This window comes from Dendrobates tinctorius, unplaced genomic scaffold (assembly GCF_039654945.1).
Source record: "Dendrobates tinctorius isolate UK_male_01 unplaced genomic scaffold, ASM3965494v1 ptg000142l, whole genome shotgun sequence".
Classification (NCBI taxonomy): Eukaryota; Metazoa; Chordata; class Amphibia; order Anura; family Dendrobatidae; genus Dendrobates; species Dendrobates tinctorius.
The window spans coordinates 2,913,816-2,935,866 of NW_027361809.1; the positions used below are offsets into that span (position 1 = coordinate 2,913,816).

At 50.8% G+C, this 22,051-nt stretch overlaps 1 protein-coding gene across 2 annotated transcripts; it reads right to left on the minus strand.

The window, feature by feature from the left end:
- Window positions 1–2,499: 2,499 nt before the first annotated feature.
- Window positions 2,500–21,645, minus strand: COPB1 (COPI coat complex subunit beta 1). 2 transcript variants are annotated; one of them, XM_073545223.1, is made up of 22 exons: window positions 21,489–21,645; window positions 15,972–16,119; window positions 15,605–15,834; window positions 15,345–15,514; window positions 14,335–14,449; window positions 14,061–14,153; window positions 13,394–13,531; window positions 12,978–13,097; window positions 12,635–12,742; window positions 12,257–12,403; window positions 11,958–12,103; window positions 11,149–11,245; window positions 10,912–11,072; window positions 10,537–10,657; window positions 10,133–10,360; window positions 9,879–10,058; window positions 9,505–9,649; window positions 3,703–3,822; window positions 3,301–3,446; window positions 3,120–3,209; window positions 2,828–2,983; window positions 2,500–2,755 (listed from the first exon to the last, which is right to left on the minus strand). In XM_073545223.1, exons 2-22 carry the CDS (start codon window positions 16,060–16,062, stop codon window positions 2,696–2,698), a joined length of 2,862 nt encoding a protein of 953 aa, XP_073401324.1. In that variant the 5' UTR covers window positions 16,063–16,119; window positions 21,489–21,645; the 3' UTR covers window positions 2,500–2,695. The 2 variants fall into 2 exon arrangements, with proteins under 2 accessions (XP_073401324.1, XP_073401325.1); XM_073545224.1 differs by lacking the exon at window positions 21,489–21,645 and adding an exon at window positions 21,325–21,345.
- Window positions 21,646–22,051: the final 406 nt, after the last annotated feature.

Below are 22,051 nucleotides of genomic sequence, written 5' to 3' on the forward strand. Positions count from 1 at the left end.
TTTTGGTGAAGAATCAACATGTGTTATCTTTATGTTTGAAGCATGATATGTGGGAAAAGGTTGAAAAGTTCCGGGGGCCAAACACTTTTGCAAGGCCCTGTAATGTCCCCACAGTACATTCCCCCACACACAGTATAAGGTCCCCACAGTACATTCCCCCCACACAGTATGATGTCCCCACAGTACATTCCCTCCACACACAGTATGATGTCCCCACAGTACATTCCCCCCCACACAGTATGATGTCCTCACAGTACATTGCCCCACACACAATATGATGCCCCCACAGTACATTCCCTCCACACACAGTATGATGCCCCCACAGTACATTCCCTCCACACACAGTATGATGCCCCCACAGTACATTCCCTCCACACACAGTATGATGTCCCCACAGTACATTCCCTCCACACACAGTATGATGTCCCCACAGTACATTCCCTCCACACACAGTATGATGTCCCCACAGAATATTCCCCCCACACAGTATGATGTCCCCACAGTACATTCCCTCCACACACAGTATGATGTCCCCACAGTACATTCCCCCACACACAGTATGATGTCCCCACAGAATATTCCCCCCCACACACAGTATGATGTTCCCACAGTACAACGTCCTCACACTACATTCCTCCACACACAGTATGTCCTCACAGTACATTCCCCCACACACAGTATGATGTCCCCACAGTACATTCCCTCCACACACAGTATGATGTCCCCACAGTACTTTCCCCCACACACAGTATGATGTCCCCACACTACATTCCCCCACACACAGTATGATGTCCTCACAGTATGTCTCCACAGTACATTCCCCACCATGCACAGTATGTCTCCACACACAGTATGATGTCCCCACAGTACATTCTCTCCACACACTATGATGTCCCCACAGTACATTCCCCCCACACACAGTATAATGTCCCTACAGTACATTCCCTCTACACACAGTATGTCCCCACAGCACATTCCCCACACACAGTATGATGTTCCCACAGTACATTCCCCCACAGTATGATGTCCTCACAGTACATTCCCCCACACACAGTATGATGTCTCCACAGTACATTACCCCCACACAGTATAATGTCCCTACAGTACATTCCCTCTACACACAGTATGTCCCCACAGCACATTCCCCACACACAGTATGATGTCCCCACAGTACATTTCCCCCACACACAATATGATGTCCCCACAGTACATTCCCCCACACAGTATGATGTCCCCACAGTACATTCCCCCACACACAGTATAATGTCCTCACAGTACATTCCCCCACACACAGTATAATGTCCTCACAGTACATTCCCCCACACACAGTATGTCTCCACAGTACATTCCCCCACACACAGTATGTCTCCACAGTACATTCCCCACACACAGTATGATGTCTCCACAGTACATTCCCCCCACACACAGTATGATGTTCCCACAGTACATTCCCCCACACAGTATGATGTTCCCACAGTACATTCCCCCACACACAGTATGATGTTCCCACAGTACATTCCCCCACACACAGTATGATGTCCCCACAGTACATTCCCCCCACACACAGTATGATGTCCTCACAGTATGATGTCCAGACAGTACATTCCCCCACACACACAGTATGATGTCCTCACAGTACATTCCCCCACACACAGTATGATGTCCTCACAGTACATTCCCCCCACACACAGTATGATGTCCCCACACAGTATGTCTCCACAGTACATTCCCCCACACAGTATGATGTCCTCACAGTACATTCCCCCCACACACAGTATGATGTCCCCACAGTACATTCCCCACACACAGTATAATGTCTCCACAGTACATTCTCTCCACACACAGTATGATGTCCCCACACAGTATGTCTCCACAGTACATTCCCCCACACAGTATGATGTCCTCACAGTACATTCCCCCACACACAGTATGATGTCTCCACAGTACATTCCCCCAACACACAGTATGATGTCTCCACAGTACATTCCCCCACACACAGTATAATGTCCTCACAGTACATTCCCCCACACACAGTATGATGTTCCCACAGTACATTCCCCCACACACAGTATGATGTTCCCACAGTACATTCCCCCACACACAGTATGATGTCCTCACAGTACATTCCCCCACACAACAGTATAATGTCCTCACAGTACATTCCCCCACACACAGTATAATGTCCCCACAGTACATTCCCCCACACACAGTATAATGTCCCCACAGTACATTCCCCCACACACAGTATGATGTCCCCACAGTACATTCCCCCACACACAGTATGATGTCCCCACAGTACATTCCCCCCACACACAGTATGATGTCCTCACAGTACATTCCCCACACAGTATGATGTCCCCACAGTACATTCCCTCCACACAGTATAATGTCCCCACATTACATTTCCCACACACAAGGCACGATGTCCCTACTGCAGATTGTGCCCCCCGCAGCTGGGAACAGGCAAAGCTCCTAAATCACAGGAATAATTTGACAGAATAATCAAAAGAAACGTTTATTGCCGGAGTAGAAGCGCGGACATAACCACGTTACGGCTTCATATCTGGAAAATGGAGAGAAGGAATAAAATGATCTAGAAATGTCATTGATGGACTGGATCCAGAGATCAGCAATCGGTTGCAGATCCTGGGAGCTACGACACGCAGAGGGAGGGGCCAAGTGTGGGGCGGGGCCTCTATACCGTGGGCTTCTTCTGAGAGAGGTTGATTTTATCACCGAGACTCAATGCCATGCCCTGCGGGAGAGAGCAGACATTACTGGACGCTCGCCGTGCGCACAGTGCTTATGTAGCGGGCGGATCCCTCACCTGGCTCTTGGCTCTGATCCGTATGTGTCCAGTCACCGGAGCGTCGGGGCCCAGGTGGATAGGCTTCTCAATGCTGACATTGGCGAGTGCATCCTCACCAAATATGGAGCGAGCGTAGAGATTGGCCGCCATGAAGCCGCAGTAACCAGACAGCGCCTGAAGGAAGAGATCACATCGATCACAAGAGGATTCCCCTCCAGTCTGTGGAGGAGCACAGCTGCAGCGGGGGACGATGTGCGGTCACAGGGCCACTGATCTGCAGGCGGCGCAGCATTTGTTGCCCGGCGCTCACCTTCTCTGGTGTCAGACACTTCATGTTTGTGGAGCCCAAGATGTGCTGCAGATACTCGTTCAGGTCGATAATGTTGGTGTTAACGGTGACCTGGATGGAGATAAAAGACAGCGGATCACGCGGGGGGGGGGGATCACTCGGGGGTGGGCGACACCTTTACCTCCATTCACACGGCGCTCACCTTGTTCTCCCACTCAAACTCGGCCCACATCTGCCTGAACTCGGAGTCCGTGCAGCCGGCCGGCTGGATGTAATCCATGATGTCGATGTGGATGTCACTGAGGACCACACAGTTCCTGTCGCTCGCTGCCCCGGACACATCATACACTGCAGATAGAAAGCTCCGGTCAGCGCAGAGCATCTACACGCAGAGCTGTACTACACAGTGGTTACACCTGCCCCTCCTCCATGCTTTACACTGCAGCTCTGCTTTGATGAGAGCAACATCAGCACATGGAAAGCCGACATTACAGTAAGGAAAAACGGAAACTGCGGCACGAAGACAGAGGGGCCAGGAGGTATGATGAACACAGTGGAGCCCCCTGTGGTTAGTGTAGGACACCGCATTTTACAAGGGTCTCACCAATGTTTCCAAATATGATCCCGTTTTCTGTTGAGGCAACTTTCACATTCGCTTTGATGTTTGCAAAGTCGTGTGGGGCGAGTGTGAGGGGCGACGGCTTTTCCACAAGTTTCAGATCCCCTGAAATTAATGACAGACGTCACAACGGTTAATACAATTTGGCTCATAAGTTTACACACCCTGGCAGAATTTTTGCTTTCTTGGCTTTTTTCCTGAGAATATGAATGATAACACCAAACCTTTTCTCCACTCATGGTTAGTGGTTGGGTGAAGCCATTTATTATCAGACTACTGTGTTTTCTCTTTTTAAGGCTGCATTCACGTTGCTTTTTTTTGCGTTTTCGCTGCGTTTTTTAACGTGTGATTTTGCTGTGAAAACGCAAAAAAAAAAAAAAAAAAAAAAGAGTGTCCCATGCAATCCTATGGGATTCCGCAATGCTGTGCTAATGCTGCGTATTTTCCTGCGGAGGAATCGCATCGCGAAAAAATACGCTGCATGCTCATTAATTTGCGGAATCGCGGCGATCCCACACCCTTAGGAATGCGTTGTTCCACTCACTTTCCGCATGTGGCTGTGCACACCATGCGAAAAGTAAGCAGAACATGTGCAGATGGTACCCAGGGTCTGGAGGAGAGGAGGCTGTCCTCCAGGTACCATATCCCTGTAAAAAATAGAATAAAAAATAAAAAATGGTGTTATATTCACCTTCCGGCGTCCCGCGCAGCCTTCCCGGGCCTCAGCGATGCTTCCGTTCCCAGTAATGCCTTGCGAGACCTTTGATGACGTCGCGGTCTCGCGATACTGTAGCAGTCTCAATTCCTCGCGAGACCGCGACGTCATCAAAGGTCTCGCAAGGCATTACTGGGAACGGAAGCATCGCTGAGGCCCGGGAAGGCTGCGCGTGACATCGGAAGGTGAATATAAAATCAATTTTTTAAAATTATTTGTAACGCTTTATCTTTTACTATTGATGCCGCATAGACAGTCTCAATAGTAAAAAGTTGGTCACACTCGGCAAACACTGTTTGCCGAGTGTGACCAACCTGTCAATCAGTTCTTCAAGCGATGCTACAGATCACTTGGAAAACGCTAGCATTCTGCAAGCTAATTACGCTTACAAATCGCTAGTTTTTCAGCAGGAAAATCGCGGGAATTTAAAGTGCGATTTTCCTGCGGAATGGAATTCCGGAATTCTCACGGTAACTTCCGGGAGAGTTCCGTTTCGTGTGCACATAGCCCAAATCATAGAATCATAGAGTTGGCCCAGGAGGTCCCTTCCATCTGGTCCAACCCCCTGCTCAAAGCAGGATTCGCTAAATCATCCCAGTCAGATGTCTGTCCAGCCTCTGTTTGTAGACTTCCATTGAAGGAGAACTCACCACTTCTCGAGGCAGCCTGTTCCACTCATTGATCACTCTGTCAAAAAGTTTTTTCTAATATCTAATCTGTGTCTCCTCCCATTCAGTTTCATCCCATTGCTTCTAATCTTTCCTTGTGCAAATGAGAATAAAGTTGATCCTTCTACAATGTGACAGCCCTTTAGATATTTGTAGACAGCTATTAAGTCTCCTCTCAGTCTTCTCTTTTGCAAACTAAACATTCCCAAATCCTGCAACCTTTCCTCATAAGACAGGGTTTGCAGACCCGTCACCATTCTGGTCGCTCTTTTCTGAACTTGCTCCAGTTTGTTGATGTCTTTTTTTAAATGTGGCGTCCAAAACTGGACACAATATTCCAGATGAGGTCTGACCAAAGAGGAGTAGAGGGCAATAATGACTTCACGTCATCTAGACTGAATGCTTCTGTTAATACATCCTAGAATTGCATTTGCCTTTTTGGCTGCTGCATCACACTGTTGACTCATATTCAGTCTGTGATCCATTAGTATACCCAAGTCTTTTTCACATGTGCTGTTGCTTAGGCCTATTCCTCCCATTCTGTATATGCTTTTTTCATTTTTATTGCCCAGATGTAGTACTTTGCATTTTTCCCTGTTAAAAACCATTCTGTTAGTTGCTGCCCACTTCTCCAGTTTATTTATATCTTTTTGAATCCTCTCTCTCTTCTCTAGTATTAGCTATCCCTCCTAGCTTTGTGTCATCAGCAAATTTAATCAGTTTACCCTCAATTCCTTCATCTAAATCGTTGATAAAGATGTTGAACAATACAGGGCCCAGGACAGAGCCCTGTGGTACCCCACTTGAGACATTCTTCCAACTGGATGTGCAGCCATTTACGACCACTCTTTGGGTCCGATCATTAAGCCAGTTATGAATCCTCCTAACAGTTGCCTTGTCCATTCCATACTTAGTCATTTTTTCAATAAGGATTGTATGAGAGACTTTGTCAAATGCTTTGCTGAAGTCAAGATATACTATATCTACAGCATTTCCCTGATCCACCCAATCAGTGATTCTGTCATAGAAGGAAATTAAGTTAGTCTGACATTAGTTACAAACCCATGCTGACTCTGTTTAATCACCTCATTCTTATCCAGGTACTGACATACATGTTGTTGAATAATTTGTTCAAAGATCTTTCCTGGTATAGAAGTCAGACTCACCGGCCTATAGTTGCCTGGGTCCACCTTCTTCCCCTTTTTGAAGATAGGAACAACATTTGCTCTTCTCCAGTCTTCTGGGACTTCTCATGTTCTCCACGAATTTTCAAAGATTATGGAGAGGGGTTTAAAAATTTCTTCTGCTATCTCCTTCAGTACTCTGGGGTGTAATTCATCTGGACCTGGAGACTTGAATTCATTTAGGTTAGCTAAGTGTTTCCTCACTATATTTCTGTTTATAGATCTCCGGGTTTCTTCTATTCCCTTAACAGGACAGTGAAGGGCAGTTGATGTTACATTTTCTTTCTGAGAGAAAACAGATGCAAAATAGGAATTTAAAAGTTCGGCGTTCTCAACATTTCATCATTTTCATCCTGTAAAAATCCTATAGCATCTTTGACTTTTCTTTTACTTTTGACATATCCCCAAAATCCTTTATTATTGCTTTTGACATCTCTTGCAAGCCTCAATTCATTTTCAGCTTTAGCTAATCTGATTTGTGCCCTGCAGGTTCTGCAGACAGCATTATATTCTTCTTTAGATATGCCTCCCTCTTTCCATTTTATAAACATTTTTTTCTTCCTTTTTAGCATGTGTTTAAGTTCTGTGATCATCCATCCTGGTTTCCTTAAATGCTTCCTATTCTTCCCTCTTTTCGGAATTGTTAACAATTGTGCTTTGAGAATTTCATTTTTCAAGATTTCCCATCCTTCCTGGACATTTTTGTCTTTAAGGATATCCAGCCATTGGATCCCTCCAATTCTCTTTCTGAATCCCTTAAAATCTGCCTTTCTGAAATCTAATCTTGACGTCTGAGTCTTCACAGGTCTTCCTCCTCTAGTTATCCAAAATTCTAAAATAGCATGGTCGCTACCTCCTAGGGTCCCAGCCACTTTTACCTCCTCAACCATTTCCTCCCTGTTTATAAGGATTAGATCCAAGGTAGCAGTTCCCCTTGTTTTCTCCAGTACCTTTTGGAAGATAAAGTTGTCAGCAAGAGAGGATAAGAATTTCCTTGACCTGTTAGTTTTGCCTGAGAGAGATTCCCAACAAATGTCTGGATAGTTGAAATCTCCCATGACAACTATGTCATATTTTTTGGAGAACTTGGCCATTTGATGCATAAAGAGTTCATCCATATCTTCAGCTTGCACAGGCGGCCTGTAGTAAATGCCTACAATGGTGTCCTTTCCATTGTTCTGTCCTTGTATTCTTACCCAAACAGTTTCCACAGAACTCCCAGTCTCTGAAGCTTCGATCTCTGTGCAGATATACGCGTTTCTAACATACAATGCGACACCCCCTCCTCGTTTATCAAGTCTGTTTCTAGCGAATAAGTTGTATCCTTCTAGTCTTGTATTCCAATCATGTGTATTGTCCCACCAAGTTTCAGTGATTCCAATGACATCATATTTCTTTTCCTGTGTTAGTAGTTCCAATTCTCCTTGTTTGTTGCCCATGCTTTGTGCATTAGTATAGAAACATTTTAGTTTGTGATTGGTTTCTCTTTCTCCAATATTTTTATTATTTAGATTCTTTTGTACCATATATACTCGAATATAAGTCGAGATTTTCAGCCCAAAAAATTGGGCTGAAAGTCCCCCTCTCGTCTTATATTCGAGTCATATACAAAGGGGGTCAGAGGGGGAGGCGGGGGTGTCAGGTCATACTTACCCGCCCTGACGCTGTCTCTTGAGCCCCCAGCTTCTCCCCGTGCTCTCTCTTCCTGCCTTCAGCGGTCACGTGGTGCCGCTCATTAAAACTCATGAATATGCGCATATTAATGAGCGGTATCACAAGACCGCTGAATGCAGGAAGAGAGAGCATGGGGCTCAAGAGACAGCGTCAGGACGGGTAAGTACAGCGATACTCACCTGTCCTGCGTCCATGGCTGCTTGCTGCTGTCTGTCTTCGGTCAGTGACTTCAGACAGCAGAGGGTGCGGTGACGTGATTAGTGCGCCGCGCCCCCTGCAGTCTGAACGTCACTGACTGATGACGTGCAGATAGCGGTGAGCAGCCATGGACGCAGGACAGGTGAAAATCTGACACCCAGCGACGGAGAGGTGAGTATGTCATTTTTTTTATTTTTACATGCAGCAGCATATGGGGGAACAATCTATGGAGCTTCTTGTGGGGGCAGCATATGAGGGAACAATCTATGGAGCTATTTATGGGGGCAGCATATAAGGGAACAATCTATGGAGCTATTTATGGGGGCAGCATATAAGGGAACAATCTATGGAGCATTTCCCACCCTAGACTTATACTCGAGTCAATAAGTTCTCCCAGTTTTTTGTGGCAAAATTAGGGGGGTCGACTTATACTCGAGTATATACGGTATTTGTTCTTCCTTTCCACTTCTAATAGCAGAGTTCTCAATAGCATTTGTCAGGTGTATGGCTTTTTCTGGTCTTTTGCTTCCCTTCCCATGTTGTTCTAGTGTAAAGCTCTCCTTACAAGTGTAGCAAGGCGACTTCCAAATACATGTTTTCCAGTCTTGGTAAGGTGCACCCCATCTCTAGCATAATGACAACCCAAAACATCCAAATGACCCTGATCAAAAGTTTACATAACCTGGTGAATTTGGCCTCATAAACTGGAAATACTGTAAGACCAATTCCTCATGAAATAGAACAGATCACGGGTTATCAAGTTACATTGAGACTCCCAAACCCAACTAAAACTCCCCGGCGCCACCTTGGTGGCCGCAGCCCAGAACTCCACGGCGCCACCTTGGTGGCCGCAGCCCAGAACTCCACGGCGCCACCTTGGTGGCCGCAGCCCAGAACTCCACGGGGCCACCTTGGTGGCCGCAGCCCAGAACTCCACGGCGCCACCTTGGTGGCCGCAGCCCAGAACTCCACGGCGCCACCTTGGTGGCCGCAGCCCAGAACTCCACGGCGCCACCTTGGTGGCCGCAGCCCAGAACCTTGCCCAGCCCTCCACTTGCTGACAGTGAATGGTACTATTCTGGCTTTAATCCTGATCTAGTCCTGCTCACACAGCTGTGAACTTATCACGATGCAACAGTGCACACAATGCTCGAAACACTGCACCACTGAACTCGCTCCTGTCCTGACCACACAGCAAGTAGTTACACTGTATCAGGGAAGTAAAAGCAAGGACAGGCTGGATCTCAAACAAATGTTTCATCTGACTAACAGCGAGAAGAGGTCCGGAGAGAGAAACAAGACACAAAGTATTTTAGGACATTGCAGAAATATCAGAGCACATTCTCACCCAGCGTGGCGAGCTCCAGCGTGCAGTTCTGCAGGGTGTCACTGGTCTGATTGACAACCAACACATCCAGCACGATGTCATACTGGTTCACGTGCACATAGGCCTCCGCATACACCGGATCCGAGAACCCCGTCAGCTGAGTCACCTGCACCGGAGCAGAGAGAAGGGCTCATCCACAGAATCACCGCGACTACAGCGCCTCCACTACCTGCTGACAACCTGCCTGTAGTGTATACGTGAGAGGTTGTCAGCCCCGCCCCCAGTCATGACATCACTGATATGAGACCCTTATACTCCAGCCCCACCCCTCATCTATCACTGCTGACAACCTGCCTGTATACATGTGAGGTTGTCAGGCTCTGAGCTGTCGGTACCTTGTTCAGTTTTGATGCCAGCGGATCGGCTGCCTCCTTCCTCTGCGTGGTTCCCATCGCTGCCAGGAGACTTAGCTGGAACTGATCCTCCTTGGACGACATCTCGTTCTTGGCAGTCAGCTGCATGAAGGAGATGTGGTCGTCGGCCTGAACCGTCACGTTCCGTTTCTCGGACTCTTTCTGCTCGTGGTAAGAGAGGACGGTCAGTTAGATCCCATGACCACCATGGAGGAGATCGGCGGTGGCAGCCTCACCTTCTGCGACAGCTTCTCCTCCTCCAGCTTGGCGGACAGCATGTGTGACAGCGACAAGCGGCACTCCTTGTTGAAGATGTCGTTCATCAGCGGCGAGCACTCCGACAAAACCTTGAGACACAGGGAGATCCGGTCCACGTCATCGTCTGTGATAGGCTTCTTGGGAAGTGAGGACCTGCCCAGGTGTAGAATGGTCGCCATGAGAAGCATGGACTCCGCCACGAAGGACTGCAGAGAGGGAGACAAGAGGGCCGGGGTCAGGCGACAGGAGGGCATCGCAGTGCACCACTACCCTCATCATCCTGCTCCTATATGAATCTCGGGGCTTCGTCTCCTCACCGCCTCTGCTTGCTGTCCGTGAATGGGAACATTCTGGATAAATTTTAGCTGCAGATTCCACTTACGTTTTGTTTCTTCTTATCTTGGAGCAGCGCCACATAGCGCAGCGCGATCTTGGTCAGGGTGGTGGCGAGAGACGCGGCAACAAAGAAATCCCCGTCCAGCAAAAATCCACGGAGAGGCGGCCTGCGAAGGCAGCAAAATAAGGGTTAATACCAGCATCTGTGCAGTAAAAGCCGACTGACTGCTCTCATCATGCTCAGTAGCATGGCGAGCGCTGCTCTGGAGTACCAGCTGTAACCGCACCAATGAAATCCTAACCCAACCCTGACAGTGAGATGTGATCTGCAGAGCTGTGGATGCAGCTCTGGATGTGACCGGAGTAGAGGATATAAAACACTAAGTCCCGGAGCTGTCCGGCAGGAAATGTCTACACCGACCTCTCCTCCTCCTTCTTGGCGGGGCGGGAGCTGCTGAGCGCGCTCTGGGTGGCGTACGTGCCCATCTCCGTCACCAGCTTCTGACTGGGGCCGACCGTCACCTCCTCCTCCGGCTTCAGTTCTCCAGACTCCTTCTTTATCTCTGTCTCTACGATTGGGACCTGGAGGAGAGCGGGGGACGGAATGAAGCGTCATTCCCATCTCCTGTGCGGAGCCGTCACGATCAGCGGCACTCACCTCTCCCAGGGACCGGCGCACTTCTGTCATTACGCTCTGGATGTCGTCTTTAGTGCTGCAATATTCTCCCAGAATCCACAGCGCTCCACGGTAAATCCTGCAAGACAAGAGGCGTTGTATTCCCAGCATGGCCTGTGCTATGGGGGGGGTAAGGAGGTCACTGAGGGGTCCCCGATTAACTGGAGCAGCCCGATATTTCACTACTCCACTATAAATTAGAACACTTCCCCAGCAGTTAAGCGATCACCTACAGACGGCGCGCGAGTGAGCACACAGACAGCCGATGCACGATCACACAGCCAGGCAAGCAGACACCCCACACAACGGGCCGGGCGAGCACACACACAGCCGGCCGGGCGAGCACACACACACACAGCCGGTGCGCGAGCACACAGCCAGCGTGCACAGACACACACCACACACAGCTGGCCAGCGAGCACACACACACACCACACACCAGCAGGCTCGTGCAAACACAAGCTCAACAAGCAGTTTTACAGCACTGTAACGTATGGTGGTTTTATTCCATTTAGGGCCCATATTGTAATATTCTCAGGTGAAACGACCCCATGCGTCTACACAGCCATCACTGATCATGTACATTAGATGATACGGGTGTGTCCAAGCAGACAAAACTATGGGTGTCGCCATGAGAACAGAAAGGAATGCCTCCATTCCTCCGTTCTTTACACTGCAGGCGGAATCAAGAGAAGGCGATTTGTGGTCAGTGTTTATATCGCAAAACATCTTCTCTCAGTGATCAGACCGGTGAAAGCTCCTGGCACAGAGGGCGAAGTGCCAATACTCACTTCACAGACTTGATAGAGTGGAAAACCTCCAGCATCTTCTCCACGATGAGAGTTCTTAGGTTATCGAACCTCTGAACGGCTTCTCGCACGAACTCCAAGACGTCAGCAGCTGCCGCCTCGTTACTGTCGCTGAGGAACTCCATAAGCTGCAGACACAAGAAGGCGCAATAATGAAACCACGACATCAGCAAAACTAGAAACCTGACGGTGGATGGATTATCAGATTCCAGATTAGGGAAATGGCCCAGTAGTAAAACGACTGCAATCAGGTAAAATGCAGCGCTTTACTCTGGACTCACCACTGGGATGACGTTGGCGGCCATGTCTGGGAAGCGAACGCTGCAGGAGTGGAGCGTTCGGACGAGCAGCTGCCGGTACTTGTCTGTGTCCTCGTGCTCGGTCACATTGTTGGTCTTTATCACTTCCTTCTTCAGGACGATCACCAGCTACAATGACAGGATGCAAAAGTAAAATCGACCGCCCCACAGGACCGCCCCCTCCCCCCCCCAACACACACGCGTCGGCCCCCGCACCCCCCCACACACAGGCGTCGGCCCCTGCACCCCCCCCCACACACACAGGTGTCGGCCCCCGCACCCCCCCCACACACAGACACAGGCGTCGGGCCCTCGCACCCCCCCCCACACACAGGCGTCGGGCCCCCGTGCCCCTCTTACCTCTTCCACATTTCTAGAGGACACCAGGTCCAGAGCCAGCTGCAGAGTTTTCTTGCGCACTTCGAGGTCCGGGGTGCCGAGGACCCTCAGGATATCCATGACAAGATCCTGGAGGTGAAGAGCGAGAAGACGAGGAATGTAAATCAAAAGACTCCGAAAATACAACATTTTACTCCGGGTTTTATTTCCACACTGTTTTAAAGAGCTCTGCCTGACACATTGGCAGCAACCACTCCCGGTGAGGACGCGGACGTTCACTGCCAGCAAACAGAGATTGTAACATTGAAGGAATTAAAAAGAATACACTGGAAAAGTGTGAAGGTGAAGATTAGGACATCTGTACCTGCAGGACGCGCTCGTGGGATGGGTGATCCTTCAGCTCAATCAAGCGATCCAGGACAATCAGCTTCACATTGTTGTCGCTCTCTTTAATGATCAGGTCAATGTAGCACTGAGCCGCCGCCTGGACACGAACACGGAGAGCAAACATGGGTAGAGGACATGGAGAGCAGCACACACATACACGGGCGAGAGGACACGGAGAGCAACACACATACGGGGAGGGAGGACATTGAGAGCAACACACACGGGTAGGAGGACATTGAGAGCAACACACACACGGGCGAGAGGACACGGAGACCAATACACATACACGGGCAGGAGGACACGGGAGAGCAACACACAAGGGGGATGACAGAGAGCAACACACCGGCAGGAGGACACAATGATGTGTGGGTTTGACGCTTAGGGCTCACGCACCTTGATGGCGGTTGGAGCGCTGGACAGAGTGACGAGAGTCCCGGCAGCTTCATACTTCACAGCTGGGCTGGAGGACTGCAGTAGGTTGTAAATACATCGGATGAAGCGCGCTCTCTCAGAGGGGTTGGCGTGACACACCTGCCAAACACAGACATGGGATTACAGAAGCGCATGTGCAGAAGCCAGATCCATGAAAGACCAGAGCGTCCTCCGTCACTGACCACCGTGTGTAAATGCTTCCCCGTCTGCTTTACAATGTCCACCATTCACACCTCCACTTTGGTGCTCAGACAGCCGGACCAGAGCAGTGACACTTCTGGCACTTATGAGCACTGGGTGCCAGATGTCGGCACTGCCCTGGTTCAGCTCTATGAGTAACAATGTGGAAGTGTGAAGCCTTTTTTACGCTCTAAAGTTCCAATTTGGTTGTTGGTTGAGTCTTTTGTGCTAGCGGCCATGAATCGTGTCCACTACTTATAAACATGTCAAATTACACGAGCTCTAATGGCCTGTGGGTCATGCAGCTCGGCTGACTTGTAGTGTCACACACAACCTGCAGACAGGAGTGGCGCCGTTCATGGAGGAGTTGGGACTTTCTTTTGTATTCCCTTCTCCAGTCTGTTTATCAGAACAACATTAGATAAACTAAACAAGGGTCACCCCACACCTTATATATGAGCTCCACAATCACCAGCTGCAAGATGTCACCGAAGGTGTGGACCTGATCAATGCAGGTGCTGAGGTAATCCAGAGCCCGGTCCTGGGGAAACAAGTTCAGAGGTCACAAGGAACAGCCCCCAGCACAACAGATGAGTGGTCAGTGTTGTCATAGGGGCAACTGTGCAGATTCTCTGATTCCTTATCCTCCGCAGCAGCTCCATCTGAGTGCTTGCTGGTGTGAATGTGCCCCTATAACATCTCCCACAGGGGGGCTTGTGTACCTGGTCGGCATGAATCAGCATCATGAAGGCGTTCCTCTTGCAGCTGGCGTCCTTCTCGTTCACCAGGAAGTCGTGGATAAGCTCCGGGGCATCCGGAATTAGATGTTCAAAGTTTCTAAAAGAGAAGATTATTCAGAGCGATCAGGTCAGTGAACAAAGGAGACGCCAGCAGCGCAGCCCCCGCAATCATGGCACCACGGTCCGCTCAGGGGGTCTCTTCTACATTACTATCAAGAACAGATGACGCCTTAGCCACAGTGGAGGGTTTGTTACAATATATCAGTGCCGGTAAGGACAGTGTGCTCACATCGCACAGGACTAACTGCACTGATACACTGTAACAAGCCCACACCGGGGAAGAAAATAAGTGGATAAGAGACAGGCAAATAAGACTTGCAGGACCCTGGACAAGCGGCCATGTCAGTAGTCTGTAGCTGCTGGCATCCTGGAGCCCCACGTCCTTGCCCCCATATCCGCGCTACCTCTTATGATTAGTGGCTGCCACGACATTCTGCACGCGCTGCAACGCAGCATGACGACATTGTTGTAACATCAGGAAAGGCGCCGGGCACGTAGTAGGTAGCACAAGGCTCACAGGGTTCTGGTCTGCCAGACACACGACTAGAAAATCTGACCGGCACATGTATAGTAGTGTGCACAGGGTCAGCCAGAACAATACTACTAAGAAGACAGAGGCACTCAGAAATGGTAAGTTTAGAAACTTGGCTCTGCATTACTGCCATAGAAAACAGGGAATTGCTACATTATGTACAATGGAACAACGGAACCGCAATAAAAAAAATCAAAGTGTAGGGGGCTTCTTATCCCAGGACAGGGGTCTTATCAGGTCCGGTATGCCGTAATGATGGCCGTCGGGCTCACATACATCGGCCCATTTACTCCCTTTTTCTATAGCCATGTTGCTCTAGCAACTCTGGAAGTAGTCATTCATCGAGAGCAAGCAGGGATCCTGAAAATGGTGGCATAGTGGTGCTGTGAAGCCGCGGTACCTGTAGATGGTGTATATGGCCAGCACGGCGTTCCTCCTCACGTAACTGTGGCGATGTTCCAGGCAGGCCCGGATTGCCGGCATCAGAGGCTCCAGGAGCTCGGCCTCCTTCAGCTTACACAGGAAGCGCAGCGTGGAGCCGCGGATAAACTCGTTCGGATGCTGGAGATCCTGAAAAGATGAGAACAAATACACCGCAGTCACTACCGGAGGAGTCACGCCGGCAGCCATGTTGGCGGTCTCCCAGCATCAGTAGCGGACCTTCCTGTAGGCGTCGCACACGAGGATCATCTCCTGCAGCAGTTTGCCGTCCGGTGTCGTTTTGGGGACAATCTCCCAGAAGACGAGGAGCAGCTTCTTGATGGTGTGGTCCTGCAGCGGCAGCACGAAGCGGATGATGGTCATCAGGAGTCCGGGCAGCTTCTCTCCGTTCAGGATCATGGTGATCACTTTCTTCAGAGCCTCCGTCTTAGATTTCACATCTCCTTTCTCTGCGGGTGAACAAGGCACAGTGCATTACAGCAGAAAGTGTGCGGGAGGAGTAAGCGAACAGAAATGGCCAACTGAGCCCGTCTTGGGGCACACAGAGGTTACTCCGCAGCGCTCATGACTGGAGACAGTGTATTACCCAGGTCAGTCTTGAGCGTGATCTCTGATGGAGGCTCGGAGTCCATGGGGATGTTGATGAGGGTGTAGCACACGTTCTCTGCGGCCGTCATGGCTCCGGCCAGGTGTCTCAGACAGACGTACGGGAAAACGTGCAGCAGCTTCTGGCCCTGAGAACAAGAAAACGAGCAAAGGTGAGGAGCCAAAAACAGAAAGAGAACCAAACATAAAAAGAGGTGTGTACACAACTGAATAACACATGCATAAAAACAATTAAAAAAGACAAAAAAATGGCTGTACAGATATAAGCAGTAAAGGTCGGGACAGGGAGCAATGACCCCTCCGCAGTGCTAAGAATCAGCTCATTGTGATGATAGAATAATACTGACACCTAGTGGCGGCCGGGATAAACTGCAAGCAAACAAAAAACGCAGATGGCAGTATTAAAAGATGCTCAAAAGATAACGGGGTCACAATTTATCAAAGCATATAATATATGTGACTATACTCGACTGTCTAGATAGTACTGCAAGAGACTACTATACAAACTGCACAAAACCACCAAGATGAGGACGGGTAAGAGCGTTTACTGCAGCACAGGAATGCTGTGCAAGTGTGGAGGATCCAAACAAAATAAACATGGATGGGAGAAAAGGGAAAGATCAGGACGTCAAAGTGAAGAGAACATAAAAAACAGAAGAACTCGCTGAAGACAAAACAGTAGAAGCAGAAAAAGCCTCATTGTGGCAATTGGAGCAGTGTTGTAACCTGCTACCGGCACGATGGTCGGGAGGACGGCCGTGTATCACCACCTACAAGCGTGGCGTGCTCAGGGGAGAGCGGGGACTTGTGTCTTATAGATACAGCTCTGGCAAAAACTAGGAACGCACTGCACAGCTGTATAACAATCCGCTTCTCTCCGTGTCCGGCAGCCATTCCATTCCAGTGTCAGGTGAATTCCAACCAGAGTCCACCTCATTCTACTTAATGTGCTTCTGATTAGGTGATCACCGGAACCAAATCTTATCTAACAGAGGAAAGTATAAACACCCCGCTGTGGTGTTCACAGTCCTCCTGCAATAGGACAAGCTGGACGGCGAAACAAGTGCTAGGAATATCCCAAAAGTAAGGCTAAGTGCACACGTACCGGAACTCTCGCGGAAATTACCGCGAGAATTCCGGAATTCCATTCCGCGGGAAAATTGCATTTTAAATTCCCGCAATTTTCCCGCGGAAAAACTAGCATTTTGCAAGCGTATTTAGCTTGCAAAATGCTAGCATTTTCCAAGCGATCTGTAGCATCTCTTGGAGAACTGATTGACAGGTTGGTCACACTCGTCAGATAGTGTTTGACAAGTGTGACCAACTTTTTACTATTGAGGCCGCCTATGCAGCATCAGTAGTAAAAGATAAAACGCAAAAAAAAAAAAAAATGGTGCTATTCTCACCTTCCGACGTCCCGCGCAGCCGTTCCCAGTAATCCTTTGCGAAAATGCCCGCGATGACATCCGTTCTTGCGGGATCGCGATGTCTCATGATGACGTTGCGCGAATGACCGCGAGACTTCGCGATCCAGCGAGAACGGACGTCATCGCGGGCATTTTCGCAAAGGCTTACTGGGACCGGGAGCGTGGAGAGAGGCGGGAAGGCTGCGCGGGACGTCGGAGGGTGAGAATAACAATATTTTTTATTTTAAATTCTTTTTTTTTTTTTTACAGGGATATGGTACCCAAAGCACCGAGGACAGTCTCCTCTCCTCCGGACCGTGGGTACCATCCGCAATTGTTCTGCTTACTTTCCGCATGTTGTGCACAGCCACATGCGGGAAGTAAGCGGAACAATGCATTCCTATGGGTGCAAGTTCGCCGCGATTCTGCAAAATTAATGAGCATGCTGCGGTTTTTACCGCGAAGCGATTCCGCAGTGGTAAAAACCGCAGCATTAGCACAGCATAGCGGAATCCCATAGGAATGCATGGGATGCTTATTTTTCGCGGCAAAATCACGCGGTTAAAACCGCCACGGAAACACGAAAAAAACGCCACGTGTGAACTCAGCCTAATAGGAATGACAAAATAACTTAACCACGCCAAAGGAGATAAAAAGTCTTGAGTGGGGAAAAGAAGGGCTCAATTCCGGCTTTACTAGCAGAGGGATACAGGGAGCGTCATGTTGCCTCCATCCTTAAAATTTCTAAGACGACAGTCCATTACAACAAGGTCAAGCAGCAGATATTGAGGACAATAAAGCTACAGACCGGCAGAGGGCGAAAACGACTCTCCACTGACGGGGATGACAGTCATCTTATTCGAATGTCACTCAGCAACCACAGGATGACATCAAGTGACCTATAAAAGGAATGGCAAATGGCAGCTGGGGTGAAGTGCACGGCAAGAACAGTTCGTAACTGGCTCCTAGAGGCAGGGCTCAAGTCATGTAAAGCTAGAAAAAAGCCTTTCATCAATGAGAAGGAGAGCCAGGCTGAAGTTTACCAGAGACCATAAGGATTGGACCATAGAGGACTGGAGTAAGGGAATCTTCCGTGATGAGTCTAATTTTCAGCTTTGCCCAACACCTGGTCGTCTAATGGGTAGACGGAGACCTGGAGAGGCGCACAAGTCACATAGTCTTGCACACACTGTGAAATTTGGTGGAGGATCGGTGATGATCTGGGGATGAGTCAGCAAGGCTGGAATTGGGCAGGTTAATCTTTGTGAAGGATGGATGAATCAAGCTGCATACAAGGTTATCCTGGAAAAACAGCTGATTCCTTCTGCTCAGGCAATGTTCCCCAACTCTGAGGACAATGCGCCATGCCACACAGCTAGGTCCATCAATGGGTGGATGAAGGACCACCACATCAAACCCCTGTCATGGCCGCCCAATCTCCAGACCTGAACCCCACTGAGAACCTCTGGAATGTAATCAAGAGGATGATGGAGAGTCATAAGCCATCAGACAAAGAAGAACTGCTGACATATGTGTACCAGGAGCGGCATAAGGTCACCCAGAAGCCGTGTGAGAGACTGGTGGAAAGCAGCCGAGACGCAGGAAAGCTGGGATTAACAATCATGGGGATTCCACAGAATATTGATCTCTGAACTCTTCCTGAGGTAAAACATTAGTATTGTTGTTGCTAAATGATTATGGACTTGTTTTCTTAGCATTATTTGAGGTCTACAAGCACTGGGTGTTTTTTTTGTTTTTTTGACCATTTCTCATTTTCTGAAAATACAAAATTTATTGCTTGGAAATTCGGAGACATGTGGTCAGAAGTTTATAGAATAAAAGAGCAATTTACATTTTACTCAAAAATATAAAGAGGAAAATCAGACAAACTGAACATTGTGCAGCGGTCTCTTAATGTTTGCCAGAGCTGTATAACAAATGAGTGAAAATAATTCCCATATCTGAGCATGCGCCCGTCTGTACAGCCAGAGAAAGACGAGAGAGAGAGCGCGCGCGAGGAGCCAGAGAACGAGACGAGAGAGAGAGAGCGCGAGCGCGGAACCAGAGAACGAGACGAGAGAGAGAACGAGACGAGAGAGCGCGAGCGCGGAGCCAGAGAACGAGACGAGAGAGAGAGCGCGAGCGCGGAGCCAGAGAACGAGACGAGAGAGCGCGCGAGGAGCCAGAGAACGAGACGAGAGAGCGCGCGAGGAGCCAGAGAACGAGACGAGAGAGAGAGCGCGAGCGCGGAGCCAGAGAACGAGACGAGAGAGAGAGCGCGAGCGCGGAGCCAGAGAACGAGACGAGAGAGAGAACGAGACGAGAGAGAGCGCGAGCGCGGAGCCAGAGAACGAGACGAGAGAGAGAGCGCGCGAGGAGCCAGAGAACGAGACGAGAGAGAGAGCGCGCGAGGAGCCAGAGAACGAGACGAGAGAGAGAGAGCGCGGAGCCAGAGAACGAGACGAGAGAGAGAGCGCGAGCGCGGAGCCAGAGAACGAGACGAGAGAGAGAGCGCGAGCGCGGAGCCAGAGAACGAGACGAGAGAGAGAGCGCGAGCGCGGAGCCAGAGAACGAGACGAGAGAGAGAGCGCGAGCGCGGAGCCAGAGAACGAGACGAGAGAGAGAGCGCGAGCGCGGAGCCAGAGAACGAGACGAGAGAGAGAGCGCGAGCGCGGAGCCAGAGAACGAGACGAGAGAGAGAGCGCGAGCGCGGAGCCAGAGAACGAGACGAGAGAGAGAACGAGACGAGAGAGAGAGCGCGAGCGCGGAGCCAGAGAACGAGACGAGAGAGAGAGCGCGAGCGCGGAGCCAGAGAACGAGACGAGAGAGAGAGCGCGAGCGCGGAGCCAGAGAACGAGACGAGAGAGAGAGCGCGAGCGCGGAGCCAGAGAACGAGACGAGAGAGAGAGCGCGAGCGCGGAGCCAGAGAACGAGACGAGAGAGAGAGCGCGAGCGCGGAGCCAGAGAACGAGACGAGAGAGAGAGCGCGAGCGCGGAGCCAGAGAACGAGACGAGAGAGAGAGCGCGAGCGCGGAGCCAGAGAACGAGACGAGAGAGAGAGCGCGAGCGCGGAGCCAGAGAACGAGACGAGAGAGAGAGCGCGAGCGCGGAGCCAGAGAACGAGACGAGAGAGAGAGCGCGAGCGCGGAGCCAGAGAACGAGACGAGAGAGAGAGCGCGAGCGCGGAGCCAGAGAACGAGACGAGAGAGAGAGCGCGAGCGCGGAGCCAGAGAACGAGACGAGAGAGCGCGAGCGCGGAGCCAGAGAACGAGACGAGAGAGCGCGCGAGGAGCCAGAGAACGAGACGAGAGAGAGAGCGCGCGAGGAGCCAGAGAACGAGACGAGAGAGAGAGCGCGCGAGGAGCCAGAGAACGAGACGAGAGAGCGCGCGAGGAGCCAGAGAACGAGACGAGAGAGAGCGCGCGAGGAGCCAGGGAACGAGACGAGAGAGAGAGCGCGAGGAGCCAGAGAACGAGACGAGAGAGAGAGCGCGAGGAGCCAGAGAACGAGACAAGAGAGAGAGAGCGCGAGGAGCCAGAGAACGAGACGAGAGAGAGAGAGCGCGAGGAGCCAGAGAACGAGACGAGAGAGAGAGAGCGCGAGGAGCCAGAGAACGAGACGAGAGAGAGAGAGCGCGAGGAGCCAGAGAACGAGACGAGAGAGAGAGAGCGCGAGGAGCCAGAGAACGAGACGAGAGAGAGAGAGCGCGAGGAGCCAGAGAACGAGACGAGAGAGAGAGAGCGCGAGGAGCCAGAGAACGAGACGAGAGAGAGAGAGCGCGAGGAGCCAGAGATCGAGACGAGAGAGAGAGCGCGCGAGGAGCCAGAGAACGAGACGAGAGAGCGCGCGGGCTGTGCAGACATTAGATTTGCGCAGAGTGGAAGCAATGGCCGCTCAGGAGGACGAGGTCGCCGCTGACAGACGCACAGGCCGTGATCACAGACACCAGAGCTGCGGCTGCCGCACGGGACAGGGCGGTGACTGAGGCCGGAGCCTTTCCCTCGCTCTGTGATGGCGCCTCCGGGCTTGTCAGGGGCCCCCGGATAGACGGCGCAGCCGAGCACCCGCCTGACGGCCGCCGGGGACATTACCTGCTCTCGGCCCGGTTGTCACAGCAGCTCTGTTTTCTCGGTGACGTGGAAGAGCTGAGGCCACATCAAGAGTACGGAAGCCGGGCAGGACCAAAGACACGCCCCCACTATAGATACACCGGAAGTATTCCTTCACATTGGACCGCAGCGCCGGAAGTGTCTTCACCTTGGAACGCAGCGCGCCGGAAGTGTCCTCACCTTGGAACGCAGCGCGCCGGAAGTGTCCCTCACCTTGGAACGCAGCGCGCTGGAAGTATCCTCACCTTGGAACGCAGCGCGCCGGAAGTGTCCCTCACCTTGGAACGCAGCGCGCCGGAAGTGTCCCTCACCTTGGAACGCAGCGCGCCGGAAGTGTCCCCCACCTTGGACCGCGGCGTATGATGGTAAAGCCTAGTGGACAGTGGACCCGGCCGGCGGCGGAAGTGACTGTCGGTCTGCGGAGTCCCGGCTTTCCTCGGGGTCGGTTGTGCTGATTTTGGTGCCGGTTACCCGTGAAATGACCACATTGCTGTAGCCGCTTCCGGGAAACGTTAGAGGTGATGGACACTAAACCATAAAGTACA